This window comes from Pseudophryne corroboree, chromosome 6 (genome assembly GCF_028390025.1).
Source record: "Pseudophryne corroboree isolate aPseCor3 chromosome 6, aPseCor3.hap2, whole genome shotgun sequence".
NCBI lineage: Eukaryota > Metazoa > Chordata > Amphibia > Anura > Myobatrachidae > Pseudophryne > Pseudophryne corroboree.
The window spans coordinates 493,863,708-493,890,728 of record NC_086449.1 but is presented as its reverse complement, the minus strand read 5'-3'; the positions used below and the strand labels follow the sequence as shown (position 1 = coordinate 493,890,728).

The window sequence follows — 27,021 nt, the reverse complement described above, 5'->3', positions numbered from 1 at the left end:
ATATCGGCACTCTCTCTAGCAGCCACCATATAGGACACCCAGGTGGGCACGGCCCAACCACCAAGAGTAGTAGCGATACCCCCCAGCGGAGGGGTGAGTGAGGTTGTGTCCACCGGTAAGTACGGCACCATACACTATGAAGAGACGATAGCTCCCCGTATTATAGAATCAAACCAAAATTATATAGTTGAATTAAATCCTGTCAGGGTGATTGCAGTTCCCAATGGGAGAACTGATAGTCAGGGAGTAACTCCCATCAGGAACATTGCCATGCATTGTCCTTGGTCCCGAGCAGAGTTAAGGTCAATTATGTCAGAATTCCCCGATCCCAGAAAAGATCTAGTCGGATGCCAAAAATTAATTAAAGAATTGGGCAATGCCCATGAGCCCACAAATAAAGAAAGATTGTCGAACAGTGCTACGAGTGTGTTTACCCTCAAATATTGACATCCCAAAATTCATAACAGATTGTAAATTAGATGCAGAAGTGCCACTCACTGATGAGTACAATCAGGAGAATGTAAGGCAAATCCACCTGCAGTTAGGAGTGTATTTCCCTACTGTTGATAAATGGAACAAAATTTTCTCCATAAGACAAAAGGAAGGTGAAATGGCATCCGAATATATTTCCATAGAGCACTGCAGGAAATGGCTAGATACATGGGATAGGGGATATTAAAGAGAATGCCAACCACAGGGAGGTAGCCGTCTCTGTGCTAATGGATAGATTAAAGGAGGCACTGAGGACAAGGGTACAAACCTCGTTGCCAAATTGGAGAGGTATTTCGGAGAGGTGGCTGCGCTGAGAGAGTCCACTATCGAGCATGATCGTAATATCACTAAACACAGGGAGTCGCAAGGGGAGAAGCTGATGACGGTAAGTATACAGGCTCTTACAGTTAACCCCCATCAGCCTAAACCCCATACCCCTGATGGTAGGCCACGGTCAATCACATGTTTTCTATGCAGGAAAGAAGGGCACTTTGCCAGAGACTGTAGAAGTAGCGGGACACATAGCGTATATAGACCCCCTAGACCTGAATATGAACCACACTACAATACACGTAGTTGGGAACAGGGACCACATAGAAGAGATTATGAGCCGCATAGAGGGGAAACAAGGAGGTACCCACCCAGGAGGGACTGGCAGGCCTCCAAAAACTCACAGATATCCCCCTCACATATTGTAGCTGCCAATGCGCTGCGGGAGGGTCCCACTGCACAATAGAGGTTAGGCCACACCTGTAGTCTACAGCCAGTGAAGTTGATTGCTAGCCTTGGTAGTGAACCTGAGGTCATGGTTGATGTAGCTGGTGTAGCATTACCTTTTCTTGTAGATACAGGGGCGGCCAGGTCAGTGTTGAATTCCACCACAGGTGTAAAAACCACGGGTAAAATGATTTTGGCAATGGGAGTAACAGGAACAGTGCAACAATACCCTTTGAGTAGACCTGCAGAGATTACGATAGGGCCCTTGCAGACTAAACATTCCTTTCTGTTGGCTGCATTGGCTCAGACTAATTTACTGGGCAGAGATCTGTTGTGTAAAGTGCGGTGTGTCATATATTGTACTTAGATATCCCCGAGAACCATGCACAAGTGCAAGATATATTAGACACCCCTCAAAGGCTAATGTTGCACTCTACTGTTATAGACACGTGTCCATTCAAGGTAGAGGAAATGATCTCACAAATACCGGGTTCCCTTTGGACCAAAGATGGACAGGACACTGGATTGATGGCGAACGTAGTCCCAGTAGCAATACAAGTAAAAGATGGCAGGATAGCTCCAAAAATTCCCCAGTATCCTCTGAAGCCAGAGGTAGAATTAGGAGTGTACCCCGTCATAGAGCGGCTGCTACAGCAGGGCATCCTAGTCAGGACGTCCAGCACCGCCAATAGTCCCATCTTCCCTGTGAAAAAGAGTAGGGAGAGGGATTACAGGCTAGTGCAGGATCTAAGGGGGATAAACAAAATAGTTGAGAGCCAATTCCCCGTAGTGCCCAATCCAGCTGTCATCCTCATGCAAATTCCCTCTACCTCAAAATTCTTCACTGTCATTGATCTCTGTTCTGCCTTCTTTTCTGTCCCTCTTCACCCTGACAGCCAACACCTCTTTGCCTTCACATACAGGGGAGTACAGTACACCTGGACTCGTCTTCCCCAAGGTTTCATTGACAGCCCGAGTATTTTCTCCCAGGCCTTGCATGACTGTTTGCAATCCTTTCAACCTGAGAGTGGATCAGTGCTAATACGATATGTTGATGACTTGTTGTTGTGTTCTGACTCACTTGAGTTGTCCTTGGCAGATACTAAACAGCTTCTGTTTCATCTCTCCCAGACAGGACACAAGGTTTCAAAAGATAAGTTGCAGTTGTGCTGGACCAGGGTTAAATACTTGGGACACTGCTTGACGCAAGGACTTAGGCAACTGACCACTGATAGAATACAGGCGATTCACGACATGACTCTGCCACAAACTCAGCAACAGATCCGCACTTTTCTCGGAATGTGTGGGTACTGTCGGAACTGGATTCCAGGGTTCTCCATACTGGCACTACCTTTGCAAGAAATGGTCTCTTTGAACAAACCGGAACGGGTCTCTCACACAGATGAGTCCGAACTGGCGTTTGAGAGACTAAAACAGTGTTTAACACAAGCAACTGCGTTGGGTATGCCAGATTATGAGAAGCCCTTTGAATTGTACGGTACTGAAAGTGCTGGGTGCGCGGCAGGAGTCTTAACACAGAGACATGTTGATGCCAGAAGACCGGTAGCCTACTACAGCGCACAGTTGGACACTGTAGCACGGTCTCTCCCGACTTGCTTGCGAAGTGTTGCAGCGATAGCTTTGCTGGGAAGTAAAAGTGAGGACGTACTGTTAGGACACGACTTGACCATTCATACACCTCATGCAATATCAGCCTTACTGAACTCCGCCCAAACCAGACATGTCTCATCTGCTTGGTTTACAAAGTGGGAATTATCACTGATGGCCCCTGTAAACATCACCATTAAGAGATGCAGCTCACTAAATCCTGCAACCTACTTGCCAAGTGTACCTGGACAGGCACAAAGGGTGTAGGATGAAAACAATGGTGAAGGAGGATTTAGTGCAGATACTGATACGCATGATTGTATGGAATACGTGAACCAAACTTTCACTGCGAGACCTGACATCAGTGACAACCCACTGGAAGAAGTAGACTTTACCTTCTACACTGACGGTAGTTGCCACAGACAGACAGAATCGGGAGACCTGTGCACCGGATATGCAGTTGTAGATGACGAAGGTATCATAGAAGCTGAACTCCTTGGCCCACTGCACTCTGCACAAGTCGCTGAGCTGGTCGCATTGACCAGACCATGTGAGTTAGCAAAGGGTAAGTCAGCTAATATATACACGGACTCTAGGTACGCCTTTGTAGTGGTGCATGATTTTGGGGCCCTGTGGCGCCTCGGAAATTTCATGACGGCAGCTGGCACACCTGTAGCGCATGCGTCCCACATAAAAAGGCTTCTGACAGCAATACAGGAACCAGAGTGGCTGTTATCAAGTATAAAGCACACACTCACAACCAAGACCCAATCTCACTTGGTAACAGCCGGGCAGACGAAGCTGCAAAATCCGCAGCAAGCACCACCATACCAATGAACATCACACCATTGATGACATTTAACACGGTTAACACACAACAGTTAATTGAAATGCAAAATTTGTGTTCCCTACAGGAAAAGGCAGTCTGGAAGGCGAAGGGATATGGTCAGGAGCCCTCAGGACTTTGGACAGGTGGACACGGTAAGCCAGTGGCCCCCAGAGCATATCTCCCAAGCCTAGCTGAGGTGGCACATGGTCTGACTCATCTAGGTAAAGAAGGTATATGCAAACTGGTAAGAGCCTACTACAGTGCACCAGGGTTCTCTTCTCATGCAGGTAAGAAAGCAATGACATGTCTTATTTGCTTGAGGAAGAATATTGGTAAGGCAATACCAACAGAGCCATCCCATATCCCTCCTACAGACAGACCTTTTCAGGTAATACAAATCGACTTCATACAGTTACCACCCTGTAGGAATTTAAAATATGTGTTAGTATGTACTGATGTGTTTTAAAACTGGGTAGAAGCGTTCCCTGCTGCCACAAAAACTGCACGTTCACTGCTAAGAAAATCATGCAGGAATTTGTGTACAGATATGGTATCCCTAGAACAGGCATGTCCAAACTGCGGCCCTCCAGCTGTTGAGATACTACACATCACAGCATGCCCTGACACAGCTTTAGCATTCTCTAACAGCAAAACTGTGTCAGGGCATGCTGGGATTTGTAGTTTCACCACAGCTGGAGGGCCGCAGTTTGGACATGCCTGCCCTAGAATGATTGAAAGTGATAGTGGTACCCATTTTACAGGTGAAGTCTTTCAGGTCATGTGCAAACTGATGGGTATTAATAGCAAGCTGCACACTCCGTACCGGCCACAGGCGAGTGCAAAGGTGGAGAGAATAAACAGCACTGTTAAGAATAAGCTGAGCAAAGTAATGGCTGAAACTGGATTGTTGTGGCCAGAAGCTTTGCCACTAGTGTTGTACAGCATCAGAACCACTCCCAGGTCATCGCTTAACTTATCACCCTTTGAAGTTCTTTTTGGTCGACAACCTCATGTAATGATAGACCCCCAGGATGATTTGAAGTGCAATAACGAGATAACTGTGCAATATTTGGTTAGGATGAGCCAGCAGCTGAGAAATCAACAAAGAAATCTAAAGCTGGTGGTCCTGACCTACCGAACAGTAATTGTCATGACATTGAGCCTGGGGATTATGTGATGATTCAAAAAATTTTACGCTCAGGTTGCCTCATAGACAGGTGGGAAGGACCGTATCAAGTTTTGTTGACCAGCACGACAGCACTAAAGGTTGCAGAGAGAGAGACTTGGGTCCACTCGTCCCACTGCAAGAAGGTTGCTGACCCGGAGAAAACTTGTGACAAAGATAAAGGTGAAGAGAACCTTGAATCACTAGAGAGAGTCTATTCCGGGAAAGCTGAGAGGCAGGGCTGTTGAAAGGCACCTGAGCGCGGAGAACAACAAGATCAAGGACGGCCTTTTTATTTCCCCTCTTATTTCTTTCCATTTGCTCCTTAACGAAATGGATCTACCTCAAGAAACTGCGTTTCGGGTTTTTCTGGTAACTCTGTTTTTGATCAGGACAATCTGTTTTTGTGAGGGTCCCAGAGACGTCGAGCAAGGATCTGGAATGGGTTCTGATGGCGAGTACGGATTTGTAGGATCTCAGGAGCAGCACATCACTCTAGTAAAGGCTGGTATCAGTAAGCGCTCTGGTAGTCATGGAGCTCGGAGGCACTGTGAAGGGTTATTGTCTGACAAATATTGTATATGTAGAAATTGCGAGAACATAGTCGAAGATGGGTGCATCCAAAGATGTCAGTCCAACATTAATGCCAACATGGGCCAACATCCGTTGAGTGATTACCACTCATTAGTGGGTAAGGTCTTAACCAAACCGAATGTTGGGTATGCTCACAGGTACCTCAAGGACAGAGTAAGTCAGGATTAGTACCATACCCTTTAACGATAGATGAGGTACTCGAATTACGGGGTGGGAGACCGGTGGACAAGAAATTCAATATATCTAGGCCCCCTAGCTTGAAGCTCCACCAGTACAACGTAGATAGGTCCCTGTTGTTTTTAAATGTTTCCAATTTCCGAAAACCAGGAAATTGGGAAGTGACTTGGAATAACCAGACAATTACCTTTTCACACAGAGCTGATAGGATTCCTATCAACTCTGAACTTGTACGCAAGATAGCCAACAGTGGAAAGTATTTTCGGTACCGATATACACGTGGGAGCAAGACCATGTGGGTTGGAAAGGTATCGCAGGGGTATTGTGCCCATATCATCCAGCCTGATACTTGTACTGAGCAAATGAGAGAACTAGGGATTGGTTTCTTTACATGGAAGATTTGCAATATGGTGTTGTTACATTTTGTCCCTTATGTTCTCCCAGATGATGCCTATTTTATATGTGGGAGAAAAGCGTACAAGTGGCTTACTCCGAGCTCTGAAGGGTTGTGCTATATTGAGAGAGTACTACCAGAGGTCATGACCATATCACACAATAAAATGAAAAAGACATTCACTGCAACGCTCAGACTCCTTATACTCATACCCACTATGAACACATCATCAAGAGACACCTCATAGATAGGGCAGAACTCGCAGCCTCTGATTTGATCCATGAATCCACCGGGACTCCGTTCCTTCTCACATTAGATATCACCCGTACTGCCAGAGGAACTATAAATTATAGGTACATCCATGCGCTAGCAAACTTGATAGACAATATCACTGAGATGTATGATGACACCTTCAGGTATACGGGTACGGAGTTACAAGCCTACAAGAAGGAATTGATCCAGAATAGGATGGTCCTTAATTACGTTACGGCTGTAACAGGTGGGTACTGTGTTACTCTGGCAACTCAATATGGTGCGAAGTGCTGTACGTACATTACGAATAGCACTGACTACCCCATGGAGATCATCGATCAAAAGATGGATGAGATCTTGCTGTTGAAGTGGGAGTTCAGGAGGAAACACAACCTAACTTTGACGGCTGTGGGTAATGAACTGACCGGCTGGGTCTCATGGTTAAACCCACGCAAATGGTTCTCAGGGTTAGGAGAGTGGGCACAGAATGTTATTATGAGTGTGGGAAAGTTTCTCCTTTGTATCCTGGGAGTCTTCATAATTATTGGTTTGATATTCAGGTGTGTTCGAATCTTGATGCGGCGCAAGCACGGCACAAATTTGATGAGTCTAAGGAGCGAGGGCGTTGTTACAGCAGCAGATTTGATTTATGATCCATCCATAGAGACAGTGTTATGATAAGGATTGCAAATGAATTTCATGGCCTGTTTCTTTCACCATTTATCTCTGTTTTCCCCTCTACCCAGAAACATCCAACCGGAAAAGATGTCAACCATACATAATGTTATGTGAATGTCATTTTTTATATATGTGTCTTACCTTCATCACTGCAACCCTCAGTTAATGGCACACATAGTCGACAGGTGTTATCCACATATAGTAGCACTCACATATGTTTCCCCCTTCATGTATCATCAAATAAATGTGCTCCCTATTTGTTGGTATTAGAAGCCGAAAAGGTGAGGGTCAAAAGCCCTTGCCCGAAAGGAGCTCGGTAGTGTTTGTTTGCCCAAGAACAGACCCTTAATACGGGATAAGAAGGATTTAATGTATACTTCGCAATACCTCGAAGCTTGCTTAGAACATATACGGCACAATGATACATGCCCCTCAGACATTGATTCATACATACATGCTTTTTACTATCCCACTAGGCTATACATTTCCCACCTACAACTCTCCCCCGATCATCCAAAACTTTGCATATAATGTATAGATGATATTTTGTGTTTAGTAGTTAAGTGTGGCAGTTATTGATGACTGCCAAAGGGTTAGAATGTCGAAGTCGAAAATATTACAGCCATAAACAGTACGTACAAACACCACACAGATGGCCTCCGTGCGCGTACTTGTTCTGCCGTGTGTGCGCATACTCGCAGGTGGCGTATAACCGCTCACGCAGTAGTGTGTATTAGCGCGTGGTATGAGTAATTACGGTAGCATTTGTATTCGCGTGCTTAAAGGGTACAACAACAAAGGGATTCACCTTTACAGGATATGAGGGGACAGTATTAGGTTAGGAGGTGATGTTTGGTATCCAGCTGTAAGGTATTTTAAGAGCAATATTCCGGCAGCAGTTTGCAGAAGATAACACGCTCCGGCGCAGATATACGCAGGAGCAGAATATTAATATTAACTGTATTTACTGTACTCCTGATATTCGGCTGGAACCCAGTGGAGACCAACTGCAAGTACACCTGGACCAGGCATCGCCCACCTATTCAAACCGACCTATGACCCCCTCCTGTACTGTAAATGACCAGCCCTTTGACCTATACGTGAAGAGATTACAGTTTCTATTGTATCATGTTTTGGACAAATGTAAAAAAGCCCAGCTGCCTGGCCGGCCAGAGAGATTCTCTGAAAGTCATCTATCTTGATTGACCGAGGACCGGGTGGCGCTGGCGAGACAAACGTATGTATCATTGATTGTAGCCTTTTCTCCTATTGTGATTGTATTAATTGTTGTAACCCCCTGTTAGTAAATAACTGTTGGTGGGTTGGATCCCAACATATTTTAAATACAATTGGTGTCGTTGTCCCTTTCCTGCTAGGGGTTAAAGAGTGTATTCCACCTCACGTGTAGCTACTCTGTGCTTACAGTGTGACAGCGTGCGCACGCAACGTGTACGCATCTGTTAGGGGTTTCGCACACACACGCTTAGCGGTCGCATCGGCCTACACAAAAATAAATTAAAAGGTATTGCTTTTTATTCCTGAAAGTTAATCAGCTTTAACAGAGGTCATTGTGAATACCTTTGTGGTAGTAAATAAGAGAATGTATAAGCACAAATAAGTGGAACTAGTTGATAACTTAGTGAGATAAAATGTGTGGGGGCTGTCAAAATATTAGTCAGTCCCTGTTGAAAGTCAAGTGATGTACTGCATGCAGGTTTGCGGTGATAACGTGAAAGTTGCTGAGAACTGATTATCTCTAAAGAGGTAGAGGTTCAGAGTTACTACAGTCAGGTATGTTGACTTTAAATGAGGGTGCTATAATTAATGAATTTGTTGAGGCCCAGAGGCTTGAGAGCCCCTAAGAGGAATGTCCATTCACTCTCCTACCTCAAGAGTTCTTGTGTTAAGATGCCTCCTCTAATACCCTGGTGTATACGGTCCACACAGAATATCTTTATGTCTTTGGTGGAGTTATAATGGCATGAGTGAGTGTCTCGCTATCAAGGTTAATTTCCTCATTTTGGTTAGATCAGAAGTAGCATTACGATTGGTGTCAGCGTGCTCAAGTATGCTATGTTTTAAGGCTCTCATGGTCATGCCTACGTATTTCAGGCTGCGTTTGCATATTATGTAATATATGACCCCGCTGGTATTGCAATTGATTTAGTATTTAATTGTAATCTGTTGTCTGTTCTTATCCTTTGTTGGTTTTGAGAATATATGTGCAGGATTTACAGGAGCCGCAGGAATAGGTTCCCGTTATTTTTTCCGGCCTTGTTGGGTTTTGTTTTTAATTTTATTTTATTTGCGTCTGTTGTTATTACTGTATATTTTATGTTTTGTATAATTGATGTATGTGGATGTCCTGTCTTCCCTTTCCCCGTGTTCATTTTCCCTGTTGCATTTTCTTTTTTCTGTACCCCCATAGCTTTTGTGTTTGAGTATATCCAATAAAAATTTAATGAAAAAAAAAAATCATAGACATATCTATAATGGGTTCAAGGTGTGAGGTGCACACAAGTCTTTGAGTTCATGGGGACCACACGGCAGACCATGTACTGGCAACATATTTTAGGAGATCTCTGGATGAGCAGTAGAGAAAATCACCAGGAAAATGGCCTGTACCGATTTCCTGGAGATTTGCGCACGTGGAGTAGACTTTGACACAGTGCCAGAGTCTACTCCGCGCATATGCCAGCGAGAGAAGGGGGCAAACATGGAGGCTGCAAACGGAGCATTTCCTCTCTTAAACTGCCCATGGCAAAGGCTGAACTCAAAAGACTACATACAGAAATGTACACAGTTTCTCTGTGAAATGGGATGACTGACTGTAAAACTTAATTCATGTTTCTCTGTTCTGTAAATGTACCTGGGAATAAACGTTGCTAACTATTGCTAACAAATAAGAAAACTCGATGACAAAATCAAGCACACTGTAATCTCTATTTTAACCATGGGGGTTATTCCGACCAGATCGCACGTTGCACTTTTCGCAGCCGTGCGATCGGTTCGGCACTGCGCATGTGCTGCGGCAGCAATGCGCAGGTGCTTAGCTGTCCAGCGGCGGCTGTCGACGGGCAGCGACCGAAGAAAGTGGTCGCAGCTGCAACCGCAAGAAGATTGACAGCTGGAAGGCGGATCCGGGCGTCAACTGACCGTTTTCGGGGAGTGGATTTCCGAAAGCAGGAGTGTCGAGGCGTTTGGTGGGCGGATGTCTGATGTCAATTCCGGGACCTGAGATGCTGAAGTGATCGCACCAGGTAAGTAAGTCCAGACCTACTCCTTTTGTGCACAAAACTTTTTTTGCATAGCACGGCTGCACAAGCGATCGCAGCCTTACTATGCAAAAATCCACTCCCCCATAGGCAGCGTCTACCTGATCGCACGGGCAGCAAAAAGTTGCTGCGTGCGATCAGGTCACAATGAGGGCCCATGTTCTATGAGGCCTCACTCTTGACCAGTCTGTCTGTCTGTCTGATGGGTAAAAGCGATTCAGGATACTTGAAATGCTTTAATACCTTATCTCCGTTCAGCATACTTGCCAACTTCAGCAGCTCCCTCTCTTGGACTCTATAGGTTGAATTCATTTGTTTGAAATGTCTAATAGACAGGAAAAAATAGACACCCAACTGACTTTTTAAACAATTAAATACCCCCCTATATCTACAGCACATAATTAGGGTTTACCTGGTATTGTACTTTGTAAATCTAGCAAAAAAACTGCACACCCTATAACACTGTTCAAGTACAACTATATAGTACAGCCTGCAAAGGTATACCAAAAATAAAGTACGTTCTCTTCTGGCATGTTCACATTTGGTAATGGATTCAGTAGTGTCCCAATGTTAGTTTCTTTGTTCATTTTGAGATTGCTAATATCTATCTCTACATACAGTCAAGGTATGCTCTGTATGCAATATAAATTCATTTCCTCTTACAGCAATACCTCTGTCTAGTTTAACAGCTTGACTGTGGACTAGATCCCTCAGACATTACATTTATCTTGTATTACTTGAAACCCGTACACTATGTGGACAGATCCTCCAGTTTGAAAAGTCTTTCAAAAATGAAACAATCATTTCTCTTTACAGAATCATATTTCTCTGACATGCAACTTCATCACTGGAAATTGTTTTGTGAACAGTTACATATATCTTTATGAAAGTCAGACTCACCTCATGTTTCCTGCTATAAGAAGACAAAGATTGTAGATATGGGAGAAGATGAAGAGGAAAAGTATTGTGCTAAAAAACATGGTCATCCATGAACCATGATCATCCCTAAACACCTTCAGCCGTAGTAAGTGACCTGCAAAAGAAACATTTGTTATTTTCAGGTTACATACTACTTTTTTCAGATAATGCACAATTTATCTATAAGGACAAAAAAAAAGAGGGGAAGGAGGCAGCGCTTAATATACACGATGGATTGTCTGAACTAGGTACACATGATTTAATAAATATAATTCATAAGACACATACACAATATAAAAACATAAAAAGCAGAATTAGTGTCACCCATTAGTGATCTTTCTGAGCCGTGCCTGACTGAAGTGAAAGGAATTTTTGTAGGTAGACTATTCTTTCTCCTTTAGAACTGACAGCCCAGTCCAATATTGCAATTAGGTACTGTATGACAGACGCTGTAGGACAGTCCCACAGAAGAGTGCAATGTTCCACGGAAGTCCTCACCATAAATACGGATGTCTTTTGATGTTAAATATAGTCCAACTGATAGTAGTAGGAGATCGCCCATGCAATTAATAAGGTAATAGTCCAATAATGGAAAAGGCACCAATATAATCAGCTGGCATCTTTAGGGTGACAGTTGGTACACCAACACATTTCACTGCTAAGCCCTGCAGCTTTTTCAATAATAATTCATCTCTAAGGCAGAAATGCAGGCACACAGCATCTTTAGTATCATCATGCCTATTTTTATGTAACTGCCCCATTCGAACTCAAAGGTGGCAGCTGGGTGCAGTGGGGCATTCTTAGGCTAGATGTATGAAGGCACTGTATATTGCACCCTCACACAAAAACAAGATTTAATGTCCATGCAGTAGAGTACATCTAGTGATGTGACCACCCATTCAAAGAGCCCCACAAAATAGTATTTACACATTCCTGGAGGTGCCGAAGATTGGGCAGTACATTCGGTGGTGACATCCTTTGCATCATAACAAGCAGGCTTTACATGGGAAGCATAGTGTATGTGCTAAATACCAATATCATCAATACAAAGGTAATTGTGACAAATGTAATAAAGACAATTCCAATATACCTTTACCTCAATAGCTAATTATGAATAAAAGCTGCTGGTCGGATCTACATTTACCAGAGTAAAATATATAATTACTATTTTAGAACTATTAATAAATTCAAATATAATATATACTATATTTAATCTTCACATAACCTCTTCAAGGTGACATAAAGTAGATCCAAAAATAATTGCCCAAACTTATAGTAAGCAGGAGGGCTATCTAAAAAGAGTTTCTTTTTTGGTGGAAAATGAAGGTGTATTTCAGATTATTATCAAGATGTTAGGTAACGTTTAATATCTAGGCTCAAAGTTGGACATCATACTAGGGTTACCACCTCATCCCTTTAATTCTGGACACATTAATTACACAGTTTCTGTGACTGATTAAAAACAGGTGAAATGGACTCTTGAAGTCAGCCAGCCAGCCATATAACGTGTGTAATTAATATGTGTCCAGAATTAAAGGGATGAGGTGGCAACCCTATATCATACACCAATCTGTAGTTTATCTAGAGCAGTGATTCCCAAACGCAGTCCTCAAGGTACCCTAATAATCCAGGTTTTAAAGATACCCATGCTAAAGTACAAGTGACTTAATTAGTACCTCAGTCAGTTTGATTATAGTTATACCATCTGTGCGCAAGCATTTATATCCCTAAAACTTGGAAAATGTACTAAAAGCTGGCCGCCGGAGCACCGCCAGCTGTTCCTGCCGTTACCCCATAGAAGCCTATAGGCTTCTCTCCGCTGTGAGGGATCCGCCGCTGCCCCGTCACTCTACGAATGCGCAGAACCACTGCCGGGTCATAAACCCAGAAGTCTTGGACCTGCCAGATATCGCAAAGGACAACTCTTATCGGAAGAGTTGTCCTTCACAATACTAATCGCATATGTAAGTACATATGCGATTAGCATTGCGTCGATGGGCAGTGATGTCAATTAGTACACCCTGCCCAATATAAAGAGATGTCACACTCACAAGAAAGACTAGTACCAAGACTATGGTACTGTAGGTTGAGTCTACAATATCTGAAAAGCTTGGGACCAGAAGTATTTTGGATAACAGATTTTTCAGTATTTTGGAATATTTGCTTGCCATAATGACATCACTTGGGGATGGGACCAAAGTCTAACCATGAAGTGCACTTATGTTTCATATACACCTTATACACACAGCATGTAGGTCATTTTATTAAAATATTTTATATGAATTTTTTGCATGAAACAAAAGTTTGTGTACACTTAACCGCAGATAATGAAAGGTTTCACTACTGTATTTCAGTCGCGCTCCAAAAAGTTTGGATACCGATTTTCAGATATGGGAGACAACATGTAATAAATGAAGAGCTGGGTACACAATAGATGAAATATTGTCTGAAATATCATTCCGAAGCAGAACAGAACAATATAATCAGGTACATTGTACATGATATGAGCTAAACCGCAGGTCACTAGTGACATCCCCTGGGGGATGCCACTATCCATTACATGCTGCAGAATGCAGCATGTCACAGGTCACTCCCCCATTAGACATGGCACAGGCATGTGTGTGTACTTGACGCATACTGTGTCCCGTCAGCAGCGATGAAGGAACGGGTACACATTAGTGTGTTCCCAACCTAAGAGTCACATTTTATATATAAAATGTGAATACAAAAAAAATCTGTTGTAGCCCAAATGGAAATGACAAATTATCTTAAAAGCCAAACGCTAGTTCATATAAAATGGACATGATGTAAATAATAAATTGAGTATTATTAGATGGCGCGGTCACTAAGCAAGCAGGTAAATGCTACATGGGTCATCATCTGCACTTTTTTGCACCAGGCCTACAATACTCATAAAAGACTAATCCTTACGAATGCTTCATTTTGGCAGTATTACCCCAAAATGGCTGTTTTCAGGGGCTTCAACGCAGTAGTAATAAATGTGCCCAGTATGCCTTTAAACAGAAAACGAATAATAATATAATATGGAATACTGCTTTGCAGCAGTTCTAGCAGATCATGTCAAATACTAACAAACAAAAACAGAAAAGTACTGAGCATTATACATACTTGAACATATTCAACCATAATATAATAACAATGGTGATAGTAATTTTTCAGATATCAAAGACCTTCAATCTAATTTAATCATAACAGATTCTATACCTATAGTCCGTGGTACCACAACCTTTTTGGTTGGGATGGGGGGCAAGATATCATTTAATTTGAGAGCCCCTAAATCGCTGATTGTCAACCCCTCCTCAGGTACAGCTGGACTTACCCACCACTTCACCCACCTGATGACAGAGATCTCTCAATCTTTATAGAGATATCTCTATATATCTATCTCCATGCACATACACACACATACGCACACATTTATGTAAAAAAAACAGCACAGAGGACACTATGAGGAATGTAGATAATAGCAGCGCATGCACCAGTGGCTGCTACCGGGGAGTGATCCGGACAACCCCTCTTCCAGTAAATTGTGCGATATGTACCCCATAATAGGGCAGAATTCAACTGATTACCGCACCCAATCTCCCGTCTAAAGTGACGAGAGATCATAGGGACGATATTCAGAATTCTTTGTGACTTGTATTCAGCAAGGATTTGGAAACATTACTTACAGACTCTGAATCATGCTGCCAATTTCCCGTAACACCACAAACAAAGAAATCTCTGTCTATTAAGGTGCTGATATATAGGTAAACTAGCTGTTCTGCTCGTTCTTGGCACAGGCATTTTGGATTTGCACGGTTGTACATATACATGTACATTTTAACTAGTATAGACCAAGGCTGCAAGCATCTTTTGTTGCTAAGTATGTTAGTGCAAAGTATGATGATATAATCTATGGAGATATACGGAGATGCCTCAGCTGATGTGACCTCTACCTTCTCTTTATCTTCCTCAGGTAATGACAACTTTATCACTCCTGCAAAAATCTCTCACTGCTGCAACTTTACATCCATCACATGCTTTTTGAATTCTGTTTGGTAATGACAACTTTATCTTTAATTAGTGATTCCTAGGCCAGACTATAGTCTGTTCTCACTGTGTATTAGTGGGGGTATAGTGGTTTGTTCACACCTTGAGGCAACCTTTTGTTGTGGGTGGAGTTTTCAGAGGGTGGGTGCTGCTATCAATTAACCCTGTATCCATGTCTGCAAGGTTATTTAACTAGTATAGATCAAGGCTACAAGCACCTTTGGCTGCAAGCATCTTTTGTTGCTAAGTATGTTAGCGCAAAGTATGATGATATAATCTATGTAGATATACGGAGATAAACATGAGAGACACAGAAGGACAACAGACTTTCACCCCCACCTCCACAATAGAACTGCAAACAACAGACTACAGTGAGTTATCTAAACCACTACCAGCAACGCCTGCACCCTGCACAGCCTGGACACTAAACTACCTGTCTGATTACGTAACAGCCCTACTGCTCTAACACATTGCTCACACTCCTCAGTTACACAATCTACAACCACTGTGTATCCAGTAGCGGATCTTGCCACGGGCAAGCAGGACTTTTGCCCGGGGCGCCGCCTTCCGGAGGGCGCCGCACCAGGGCAAGATCCGCTGCTGCTGTGCCCCCCGCTGCCCGCTGCTTCCGCTGTGAAGGGAAACTAGACGCGTACACGTCTAGTTTCCCTTCGTGGAGAGGTCCTTTAATGTGCGGTGCGCGATGACGTCATCACGCACCGCACAGCAAAGGTCCTCTCCACGAAGGGAACTAGACGCTACACGTCTAGTTTCCCTTCGTGGAGAGGACCTTTGCTGTGCGGTGCGCGATGACGTCATCGCGCACCGCACATCATTTCAGTCTGTACAGGGGGCGTAAATGACCACGCCCCCTGTACGAAGCCATGCCCCCTAATGCCGCCCGGGGCGCACAGAGCCCCAGAACTGGCCCTGTGTGTATCCATCTCAGCCCTTCCGTTTCTTCCATTATTTATTAAAATCCTGTTTGCACTGTCTTTTGCTTTCACTACACCCCGCATTCACCTTGTTCATTCTATACTACACCCACACTACTGTACCGAATTATGGCTCCTCGTTCCTGCCCCATACCAATCCTCACTGCCAGGTTTCACCCCCCAAATTCCAAATCACCCACATACACTCAGAACCCAGCCAACCTTATCCCTATCTCCCCTGTCCCCTCCCTTCCTTTCTCCTGTGCACTCTGGAATGCTAGATCAATCTGCAACAAGCTGCCAACTATCCACGACCTCTTCATCTCCAACTCTTTTAACCTTCTCGCCATCACTGAAACCTGGCTCTCCTCTGACACCACCTCCCCTGCAGCCCTCTCCTATGGAGGCCTCTTCTTCACCCACACGGTCAGACCTGATGGCCGCCAGGGTGGAGGCGTCGGCATCCTTCTCTCCCCTAACTGCACCTTTTGTGTCATCCCACCTGAGCCCTCCCTCACCTTCTCCACCTTTGAGGTCCACACTATCCGCCTCTTCTACCCCATTCACCTCCTTGTGGCAGTGATCTACTGCCCCCCTGGCGACTGTTCACCTTTCCTCGACAACTTTGCTGCCTGGCTTCCCCACTTTCTCTACTCCGACCTCCCCTCTGTCATCCTCGGTGACTTTAACATCCCTATTGACATCACTAATGCTGCTTCCACTAATCTTCTCGCCCTTTCCACCTCCTTTGGACTTTCTCAATGGACCTCCACCCCTACTCACAATCTTGGCCACTCCCTCGACCTTGTCTTCACCCACCGATGTGATCTCTCTGAATTCTCCAAATCTTCCTTCCCTCTCTCTGACCACCATCTGCTTTCTTTCACCCTCTCATCCTCCTTCCTCCTCTCCACTCCCAGACCCACCACCAGACGCAATCTCGGGTCTCTCAACCCCACTTTCATGTCCTCCCTCAAGACTTTCCTCTCTACTCTTTCCGCTATGACTTGTCCCAACCAGGCAGCCTCCTTCTATAGCTCTTCCCTAACCGCTGCTCTCGACACTGTGGCCCCCTTCTTCTCTGTCCCCCTCCGCCGCTCCAAACCCCAATCCTGGCACACCAAACTAACACGTTTCTTACAAAAATGCTCACGCTTTGCTGAACGCTCCTGGAGGAAATCTCACTCTCTGCCAGACTTCCTCCATTTCAAGTTTATTCTCTCCTCCTACAGCTCTGCTCTTTCCCTCGCCAAGCAATCCTTTTTCCAAGCACTCATCTCTTCTCAGTCCTCCTGTCCACGCCGTCTCTTTGAAACTTTCAACACTCTCCTTCGCCCCCCTCCTCCTCCCCCATCACTGCCACTGACTTTGCCTCCTTCTTCATCTCCAAAATTGAGGACATACAACACGACATCTCCCGCCGTCACCCCTCTGCTACCCCCCTGCCCCCTCTATCCCTCACCACCATCTATCCCACCATGTCCTCCTTCCATCCCACTTCTGAAAAGGAAGTCCACTCCCTCATCTTATCCCCCCCCCCTCCACCTGCCCCCTGGACCCCCTTCCCTCCCGTCTTCTCCGCTCCCTCTCCCCCACTGCCTGCTCCCACCTTGCTCACCTCTTTAACCTGTCCCTCTCTACCGGCATCTTCCCCTCACCATTCAAACATGCTCTGGTCTCACCGATTCTCAAAAAACCCAACCTCGACCCCTCATCACCCACTAAGTACTGTCCCATCTCTCTTCTCCCTTTCGCCTCCAAATTACTTGAACGACTGGTCTACAGCCGTCTCACAAGCCACCTCTCTGACAACTCCATCCTCGATCCACTACAATCTGGCTTTCGCCCACTCCACTCAACTGAGACTGCCCTGGTGAAAGTCACCAATGACCTGCTTTCGGCCAAATCCAAGGGCCACTTCTCTCTGCTCATCCTTCTGGACCTCTCTGCTGCCTCCGACACCGTAGATCATCCTCTCCTCCTGCGCACACTCCAAAACGCTGGCCTCTCTAGCACTGACCTTGACTGGTTTTCTTCTTACCTCACTAACCGCTCCTTCTCTGTGTCTGCCTCCAGCACCACCTCACACCCTTCCATCCTTCCTGTTGGTGTCCCTCAGGGTTCTGTCCTTGGACCCCTTATGTTCTCCCTGTACACCTCTTCCCTGGGTGCGCTCATTAACTCCTTTGGCCTTCAATACCACCTCTATGCTGATGATACACAACTCTACCTCTCCTCTCCTGATCTGTCCCCCTCTGTCCTGTCCAAGGTTTCCAGCTGCCTCTCCGCAATTTCCTCCTGGATGTCTGAACGCTCTCTGAAGCTCAACATGGACAAAACTGAACTCATCATCTTCCCCCCCATCCAGAGCAACACCCCCGACCAATATCTCTATCATTGTTGACAACACCACCATCTCCCCCGTTCCCCAACTCCGCTGCTTGGGTGTCACTCTTGACTCCTCCCTCTCCTTTGCACCCCACATCCAAGCTCTGGCACAATCCTGTCGTTTCCAGCTACGCAACATTGCTCGTATCAGGCCATATCTCTCCCAGAGTGCAACTAAACTCATCATCTACTCACTGGTCATCTCATGACTTGACTACTGCAATGTTGTCCTCACTGGCCTTGCTTGCTCCCATCTTGCTCCCCTCCAATCTGTCCTAAACTCTGCAGCTAGGCTTATCTTCCTCTCCTGCCACACCACATCTGCCGCACCCCTTCGCCAAAATCTACACTGGCTCCCATTCCCCTACAGAATCCTCTTCAAACTCCTCACCCTCACATACAAGGCCATCTCTAATTCCACTGCTCCCTACATCTCCAACCTCCTCTCCCTTCATACTCCCTCCCGCCCCCTACGGTCGACCAATGACCGTCACCTCTCCACCGCCCTGGTCACTGCTTCCCATGCTCGTGTTCAAGACCATGCCCATGCTGCACCTCTTCAGTGGAACGCACTCCCCCGCTCCATTAGACTCTCCCCGACCTTGCAAAGCTTCAAACGGGCACTAAAAACCCACCTATTCATCAAAGCATACCCTCCCGATGCATAACCCAGTCCTGAAGCAGCGCCTTCACCCCCCTGCCTCATGCCGTGAACATCTCAGCTTTGCTTGCATACTGCCATCAGGATACCTCCCGCTTGCCTGCACCTCTTGTCATCTATCTGTCGCCCCTCCCAATTAGATTGTTAGCTCTTCAGAGCAGGGCCCTCTTTCCTCTTGTTATCTAAGCCCTCGTCTCAACACATTTCACTCGCAGCTCTCCCTTACTCAAAGACCATCTTTACCCTGCAAGTAAAGGCTCATCTCCATCTATGGCCACCAGCCCCTAGTAGTACGATGATCACTCCCTCAATACTTAGCTGTATTATGTCTTGAGAATGTGTGGTGCTCTATGTTACCTGTACTCTATTTCTGTTATTTATTTACTGTAATGCTATGTTTTGTCTCCCTGTACTGTCCTCTGTACGGCGCTGCGAAACACATGTGGCGCCTTATAAATAAAATGTAATAATAATAATAATAATACTACATGAGTGTTAAAAATTTGGTAAATCTATAGCATTGTTCATAAAATATTAATCCATGGTTCTCGGCGTCACCAAAGGAGCACCCGTAGCAGATATGTTAACAGGACCATTTTTGTAGTTAATGAAATTCTACACACTGGAGGTGCAATCTAAATTTTAATCCGATTGTTAGGTTTAGGCACCTATGGGGGGGTGTTGGGGTTAGGCAACAGGGGGGGGGGGAGGTTAAGGTTAGGCTGTGGGTAGGGAGAGTTAGGGGGTAGGGGAGAGAGGGGGAACACCCCTTACTAACCCCTGTCGGCTTCTAAAACATTGGGATCCCGGAGTCGGTATTAGGACTGCCAGGATCCCATACATCGGCAAATAAAACTTTTGTGAATTTTATATAGGAAACAAATAACACAAAATAAACTGTTTATACTGAAGAAACTGATCCACAAGATTATAATCTCCATATAGTAGGTATATTTATCACAGGAAAAAATATTACATGCAAATTATAAACATACTAGGTGATTCATCGCGCCCTACGGGCGCTCTTCACGCCGTCAGGGGGGGCTACACCACCTTAACCCTTGCACGCTCTTATGGCGTGCAACAGTTGTATTATATGGAGTATTACCTCCAATCATAATTGTGTGAGTGGTTAAATATTGCACGGACAAAGGGCATGCGATGGTTAAGGGGTCGTAGCCCCTTGCAACGGCGTGAACAGCGCATGCAGGGCCTGATGAATCACCTAGTAGGTGCTGTGGTTGGGGGAGTGGCAGGTGCGGGGGACACACGGAGAGGGAAGGGGGGCCGCAGGTGGGAGAGGGGTGGTTGTGGGAGTGGTGTGGTTGGGCTGGTGCGGTGGTGGGGGAGGGGCAAGTGCGGGTCCGGAGCCACCGCGGGTGTGGCGGGTGCAGGGGTGCTGCAGGTGGGGGAGGGGGTCCGGAGCCACTGTGGGTGGTAGAGGGGGTGTGTGCGGGTGCCGCAGATTGGGCCCAGAGGTACTGTGAGTGATGGAGGTGCAGGTAATGCTTCTCCTGCTTCTCCTCCTGGAAGAAGCCAGGCTGCTGTCCTCCCTTTGGCAGTGGCTCTCCCAGAGACTAGCACAGCAGCCAATCACTATTGTTAGCGCTGGTGTCACAACGCACCACATTACAGGTAAGAAGATGCACTCAATAGACTACAGCTCCCAGCAGCCCTTAGCACCAGACATTACCCTCCACGATATCACTCACTTTATCTGTTACATTAGCCATCTCGGGGCTTCCAGGCTGGCCGGCCAGGTGCTGTGTTGTGGAGTCAGGGCCTCTGGGGATCTGTGCGTGGCTGTGGCGTGGAGGCACTTCTGTGACATCACGCGCAGATAAGGCTCCGGGACTCAGAGAGAGTATGCGGCGCTGGGAGGGCTATGAAAGCCTTCCACTGCTCTGCTTTCATACACATCTATGCCGATGGCCGCAGCTGCTTTTGTTCCACGTGCGCCGCGGCTAGGGAGTGGGGATTGTTGATGCCGAAGGGAGCAGGCGGACTGGTAGCAGGACATAGGTGGTCATTCTGACCTGATCTTAGCTGTGCTAAATTTAGCACAGCTACGATCACTTACACTGACATGCTGGGGGGCACCCAGCACAGGGCAAGTCCGTCCCGCATGTCAGGCCGGCCCACCCTGCACAAGGACAAAAGCATCGCACAGCGGCGATGCTTTTGTACTTGAAGAGTAACTCCCAGCCAGCGCAGCTCCTGTGGCTGGCTGGGAGTTACTCGTCGCTGCCCAGGTCACAGCGGCTGCGTGTGACGTCACACAGCCGTTGTGGCCCGCACACCTCACGGTCTGGCCACGCCTGCGTTGGCCGGACCGCGGCCACAAAACGGTGAGCAAACGCCACCGTGCCACCCCCTCCTGCCCAGCGACCGCCTCTGCCTGTCAATCAGGCAGAGGTGATCGTTAGGCAACGACAGTCGTCGGCTGTCAGCCATGTGCCGGCACACTGCGGTGCCGGCATATGTGCAGTTCTGACCTGATCGCTGCACTGCGATGAACTGCAGCGAGCGATCAGGTCAGAATGACCCCCATAGGACGCTGCAGTAAAAGGATTTTTCCCCCTTATCTACAGCGCAGAGACTTGCTGCAGATGCAGTGGCATACCCTCTAGCTGTACCTTTTTGGCAGGTACAGTACCTTTTTTTATGGTCTGTATCGATGTTTGGCTCTCCAAACTTACATTGAAAGTACAGGGAAAGGGGCATGGCCACGCCACTGTACCCGTGGCCATGCCCCCTTTTCGAATTAGTAGCGATTTTTATGTGTAAATGGTTGGAGGGTATGTTGCTGTTGCTGCAGATGCAGTGGGCCTATTTTGGGGTGTGGAGCTGGAGCTGCAGCTCCATCAGCCCCACTGTTAATCCTGCTCTGATAACACACAACAGCCAAAGGACAGACCCTCCCATTGGATGTAACCTGTGTGGGAGGATGTTTCTCGCCCAATCAGCTGTGATGGACCTGTTGCTAACACAATGAGAGCTCCTAGCCACGCCCAGCGTTAGCCACACAGTCACAGAGTGACAGATCTGGGCAATTATATAGGAGATGCACACATCAGAATCTATCTAGTGCAAACGTATTTGAGAGTGGCCACTCTAACTAAAAACAAAAAAATATATAAAAAAAAAGGGGAAGAATTTCAATTTAAACTTCCCAAATTACTGGAGATGCATAAATTCAATGTCAAAATTTGTATCCTTTTTTCTCAATTGGACACATACTGTAAGATACTTTTGAAGCCGTTACAGTCAATTGATACCTATCAGTTATTATGTATCCACATTCTATAGCAGAGTCTGCCCAGACAGACTTCAAATATACGGTTACAATTGTCAGTAGCAACTTGTTAGGAATTGTGGGGGTCATTCCGAGTTGATCGCTCGCTAGCTGCTTTTAGCAGCATTGCAAACGCTAGGCCGCCGCCCTCTGGGAGTGTATCTTAGCTTAGCAGAATTGCAAACGAAAGAGTAGCAGAACTGCTAATAAATATTTTCTTGCAGTTTCTGAGTAGCTCCAGACCTACTCCTAGATTGTGATCAGCTCGGTCCGTTTAGTTCCTGGTTTGACGTCACAAACACGCCCTGCGTTCGGCCAGCCACTCCCCTGTTTCTCCAGACATTCCCGCGTTTTTGCCTGACACGCCTGCGTTTATTAGCACACTCCCGGAAAACCCTCAGTTACCACCCAGAAACGCCCTTTCCTGTCAATCATTCACCGATCAGCAGTGCGACTGAAAAGCGCAGCACGAACACCAGCAAATCTACTAAGTTTTGTGTTAAATAACTTAGCGCATGCGCTCTGCGTACCATGCGCATTTAGCAACAAATCGCAGCATAGCGAAAATCGGCAACGAGCAAACAACTCGGAATGACCACCTGTATCTTTATAATTGCACAAAGCATGTATAGCTGCAGCCAGGTTACCTCTCTAGGGAATACACTCAGAAGCTCCAGTACGGTAGGTAACATGCAGTTACGTGCTTTTATATACTGTAGAAGAGACTTATGCTCTTGTAGCAATTAGAAAGTTAAAGCCAGATATTATCACCGATAAACCCTGGCACCTCTGAGTACCTCCCCTCTAAGTTCCGGTGGGCTATTGATCTCACGCGCAATAAGGTACTGTGTCCACCATTCCAGGTTACCGGCCAGATTGCAGGTATTTAGCCAAGTCTGCAGAGTCACCACAACCCCCTTACTCAGCTGAGTTACTGCTCTTAAGAAGACTGTGCCTGGGCGGCAGGAGACTGAAGGTCCAAAGGCCACTTGAGGTCTCCCGATGTGTGCAGAGAAACTGTCCTAACATGTTTCTTTACCATCGGGTCATTTCATCATTGTCTGTTTAGAAGCTTTAGTAAATCTATACACACACACACACACACACACACACACACACACACACACACACATATTACGGCCAAGTTCCCTATAAATTGAGGGTATCTATTATCTCAAAAACTGGAATCTATTCGGGGGGGGGGACTTTCATTTTTGGATTTAGCAACTCCAATATACCCTAATTACTGTACATCCAAATATCCTTGGCAACTAAACTTTTCTTTTGCCGAAAGCAAGAGATAACAAGTATAACATGTACAGGCGCTCCACAGGCATGCGTTCCCACAGCAGCTGTCAGAAATAGGGGATAGTCATGTCCCTAACACAAAGATTACAAAAGCGCAATGGAATATGCTGCGCTATATAAGAAACGGTTAATGAATAAATAAATATTACAAAACAAACACTATCACAGTGCTAGGATGGAATAGGATGGAGGCTCTCCGGAGGAGCTGCACGTCCCTGCAGTCAGCATCTGTGTTGCTGCAGTGAGGTAAAATGGCGCCTGTGAGCTGCTAGATCCGCTCGTAGTGCAGCCACGCCCCTGCAACGGCGCGCGGTCTTCCAGCTCTTCTTTATACTGGCTTTATGTGTCTAAGTGCATAAAATGGAGTAAGCCCCCTTTTAAGCTGCAATGCAAGTCTGGGTACTGAGTACACATACACTGTGTACTAAGTCTGGAGATACAGTCCGACCCATTAGAAGCCGTGCGTCTCCGTACCCTAATGCCACCATAACGCCCAGCGACCGGCTAGCCGGGACGTCGGCTTAGTACTCACCACTCTATCTTCTGGCTCTGTTAGGGGTGGCGGAGTGCTGCGGGAATGTACGCTCGCCGTGGTGGGGCTTGCGAATAGTTCCCTCAGGAGCTAGCGTCCTGTCAGCGGGAAACGGGACCATTAACCCTTAGTGGGGTTGGGCCGTTACACCCCCCCCCCCCCCCACAAGTCCCACAAAGCAGGCAGGCTGGTGCCATCCAGTCCTGCCTGAAAAAAAACAATAAATGCAGAAAACGCTTCAGGAGCTTCCAGAGATGTGACCGGCTCCGTCGGGCACTTTTTCTAAATTGAGACTGGTAGGCATAGAGGGAGGAGCCAGCACACGTTATCAAACTTCTATAGTGCCCATGGCTCCAAGTGGACCCGTCTATACCCCATGGTACTAAATGGATTCCCAGTATCCCCTAGGACATAGGCGTAGAGTCCGTAGAGGATACTGTGGTCCACATTAGTACCATGGGGTATAGACGGGTCCACTAGTAGCCATGGGCACTTTAAGAAATTGATAGTGTGGGCTGGCTCCTCCCTCTATGCCCCTCCTACCAGACTCAATCTAGGAAACTGTGCCCAAGGAGACTAACATACTTTGAGAGAAGGATATAAAAGGATTGTGGTGAGATTCCGAACCAGCACACACAAACTAGAGGAAAGCCAAGCTAACCAAAACTTTAAATCAGGAACAGCAACTGCTGAACCTACAATACTTAACCAAGTAACAGTGCAGGAAGAAACGAAGCACTGGGCGGGTGCCCAGGATCCTCTACGGACTACGAGAATAGGATTTACCAGTAGGTAATTAAAATCCTATTTTCTCTTACATCCTAGAGGATACTGGGGTCTTTATTACTACCATGGGGATGTACCAAAGGTCCCAAACCGGGTGGGAGAGTGCTGAGGTTCCTGCAGACCTGAATGACCAAACTGAAGGTCCTCAGAGGCCAAAGTATTGAACTTGTAGAACTTAGCAAACGTGTTTGAACCAGACCAAGTAGCTCCTCGGCAGAGCTGTAACGCCGAGACACCCCGGGCAGCCACCCAGGAAGAATCCACCGACCTAGTAGAGTGGGCCTGTACAGATTTTGGACATGGCAAACTTGCCGCGGAATAAGCATGCTGGATAGTAAGCCTGATCCAGAGTGCAATTGTCTGCTTGGAAGCAGGACACCCAATTTTATTGGGATCACAGAAAACAAACAGCGAGTCAGAATTTCTGTGACAAGCTGTCCGCTTCACATAGATCTTCAAAGCCCTCACAACATCAAAGGACTTTGAAGCAGCAGAGGTGTCGGTAACTACCGGAACCACAATAGGTTGGTTGGTTGATATGAAAAGCAGACACCACCTTTGGAAGAAAGTGCTGACGAGTTCTGAGTTCAGTCCTATCTTCATGAAAAATCAAATAGGGGCTTTTGTGAGATAAGGCCCCCAGCTCCAACACACGCCTCACAGAAGCCAAGGCCAACAGCGTGACGACCTTCCATGTAAGAAACTTGATGTCAACGTCCTGTAAAGGTTCAAACCATTCTGATTGCAGGAACTGCAACACCACGTTGAGATCCCAAGGTGCCGTAGGAGGCTCAAAGGTCGGTTGGATATGCAGAACCCCCTTCAAAAATGTCTGAACCTCAGGGAGAGAAGCCAATTGTTTCTAGAAGAAAATGGATAAGGCCGAAATCTGGACTTTTATGGAGCCCAAACGTAGGCCCACATCCACACCTGACAGCAGAAAAAGGAGAAAACGTCCAATGTTGAAATTCCACCGCAGGAAAATTCCTATACTCACACCAAGAGACTTATTTTTTCCAAATACGTTGGTAATGTTTAGACGTGACCCCCTTTCTGTCTTGGATCAAGGTTGGAATAACCCTACCTGGGATCTCTTTCCGGGCTAGAATTTGACGCTCAACCTCCATGCCGTCAAACGTAGCCGTGGTAAGTCCTGATAGATGAATGGCCCTTGTTGGAGAAGGTCCTCGCAAAGAGGTAGAGGCCACAGGTCCTCTAGGAGCATCTCCAGTAGATCCGCATACCAGGCCTTTCTTGGCCAGTCCGGAGCAATGAGAATCGCTTGAACCTTTTCCCTTTTTATTCTTTTGAGAATCTTTGGGATCAATGGGAGTCGTGGAAACACGTACACCATCTGGTAGACCCATGGAGTAACCAGAGCGTCCACCGCCACTGCTTGCGGGTCCCTCGACCTGGAACAATACCGCTTGAGCTTCTTGTTGAGACAAGAGGCATTAATGTTGATTTGTGGAATTCCCCACTGACGTGTCAAGCAACCGAACACCTCCTGGGTGGAGGTCGTGTCTGTTGAGGAAGCCTGCTTCCCAGTTGTCTACTCATGGAATGAAGATTGTGGACAACGCCACAGCGTGTCTTTCTGTCCAGAGGAGAATCCTTGTAACCTCTGACATTGCTGCCCTGTTTTTCGTTCCGCCTTGTCGGTTTATGTACGTTACTGCCGTCACATTGTCCGACTGAACCTGAATGGCTTGAAGAAGATGCGATTGCTGTAGAAGGGTGTTTTATATGGCCCTTAGTTCCAGAATGCTGATTGAAAGAATGGCTTCCTGACTTGACCATTTTCCTTGGAACTGTTCCCCCTGGGTGACTGCTCCCCAACCTCTGAGGCTTGCTTCTGTGGTTATAGAATCCAATTTTGAATCCCGAACCTTCGGCCCTCGATCAGGTGATAAGTCGGAAGCCAACACAGAAGAGAAATCCTGGCTTTTGGCGACACACGGACC

The 27,021-nt window shown here is 46.4% G+C and overlaps 1 protein-coding gene across 3 annotated transcripts in view; it reads right to left on the bottom strand.

Annotated features, from left to right (window-relative positions):
* Nucleotides 1-27,021, bottom strand: part of TMEM117 (transmembrane protein 117) — a 724,897-nt gene that overhangs the window by 565,491 nt on the left and 132,385 nt on the right. For all 3 annotated transcript variants that reach the window (XM_063927348.1, XM_063927349.1, XM_063927347.1), the window contains exon 3: nt 11,082-11,214. In XM_063927348.1, the coding sequence (XP_063783418.1) occupies nt 11,082-11,214 (133 nt within the window). The remainder of the gene's footprint in view (nt 1-11,081; nt 11,215-27,021) is intronic.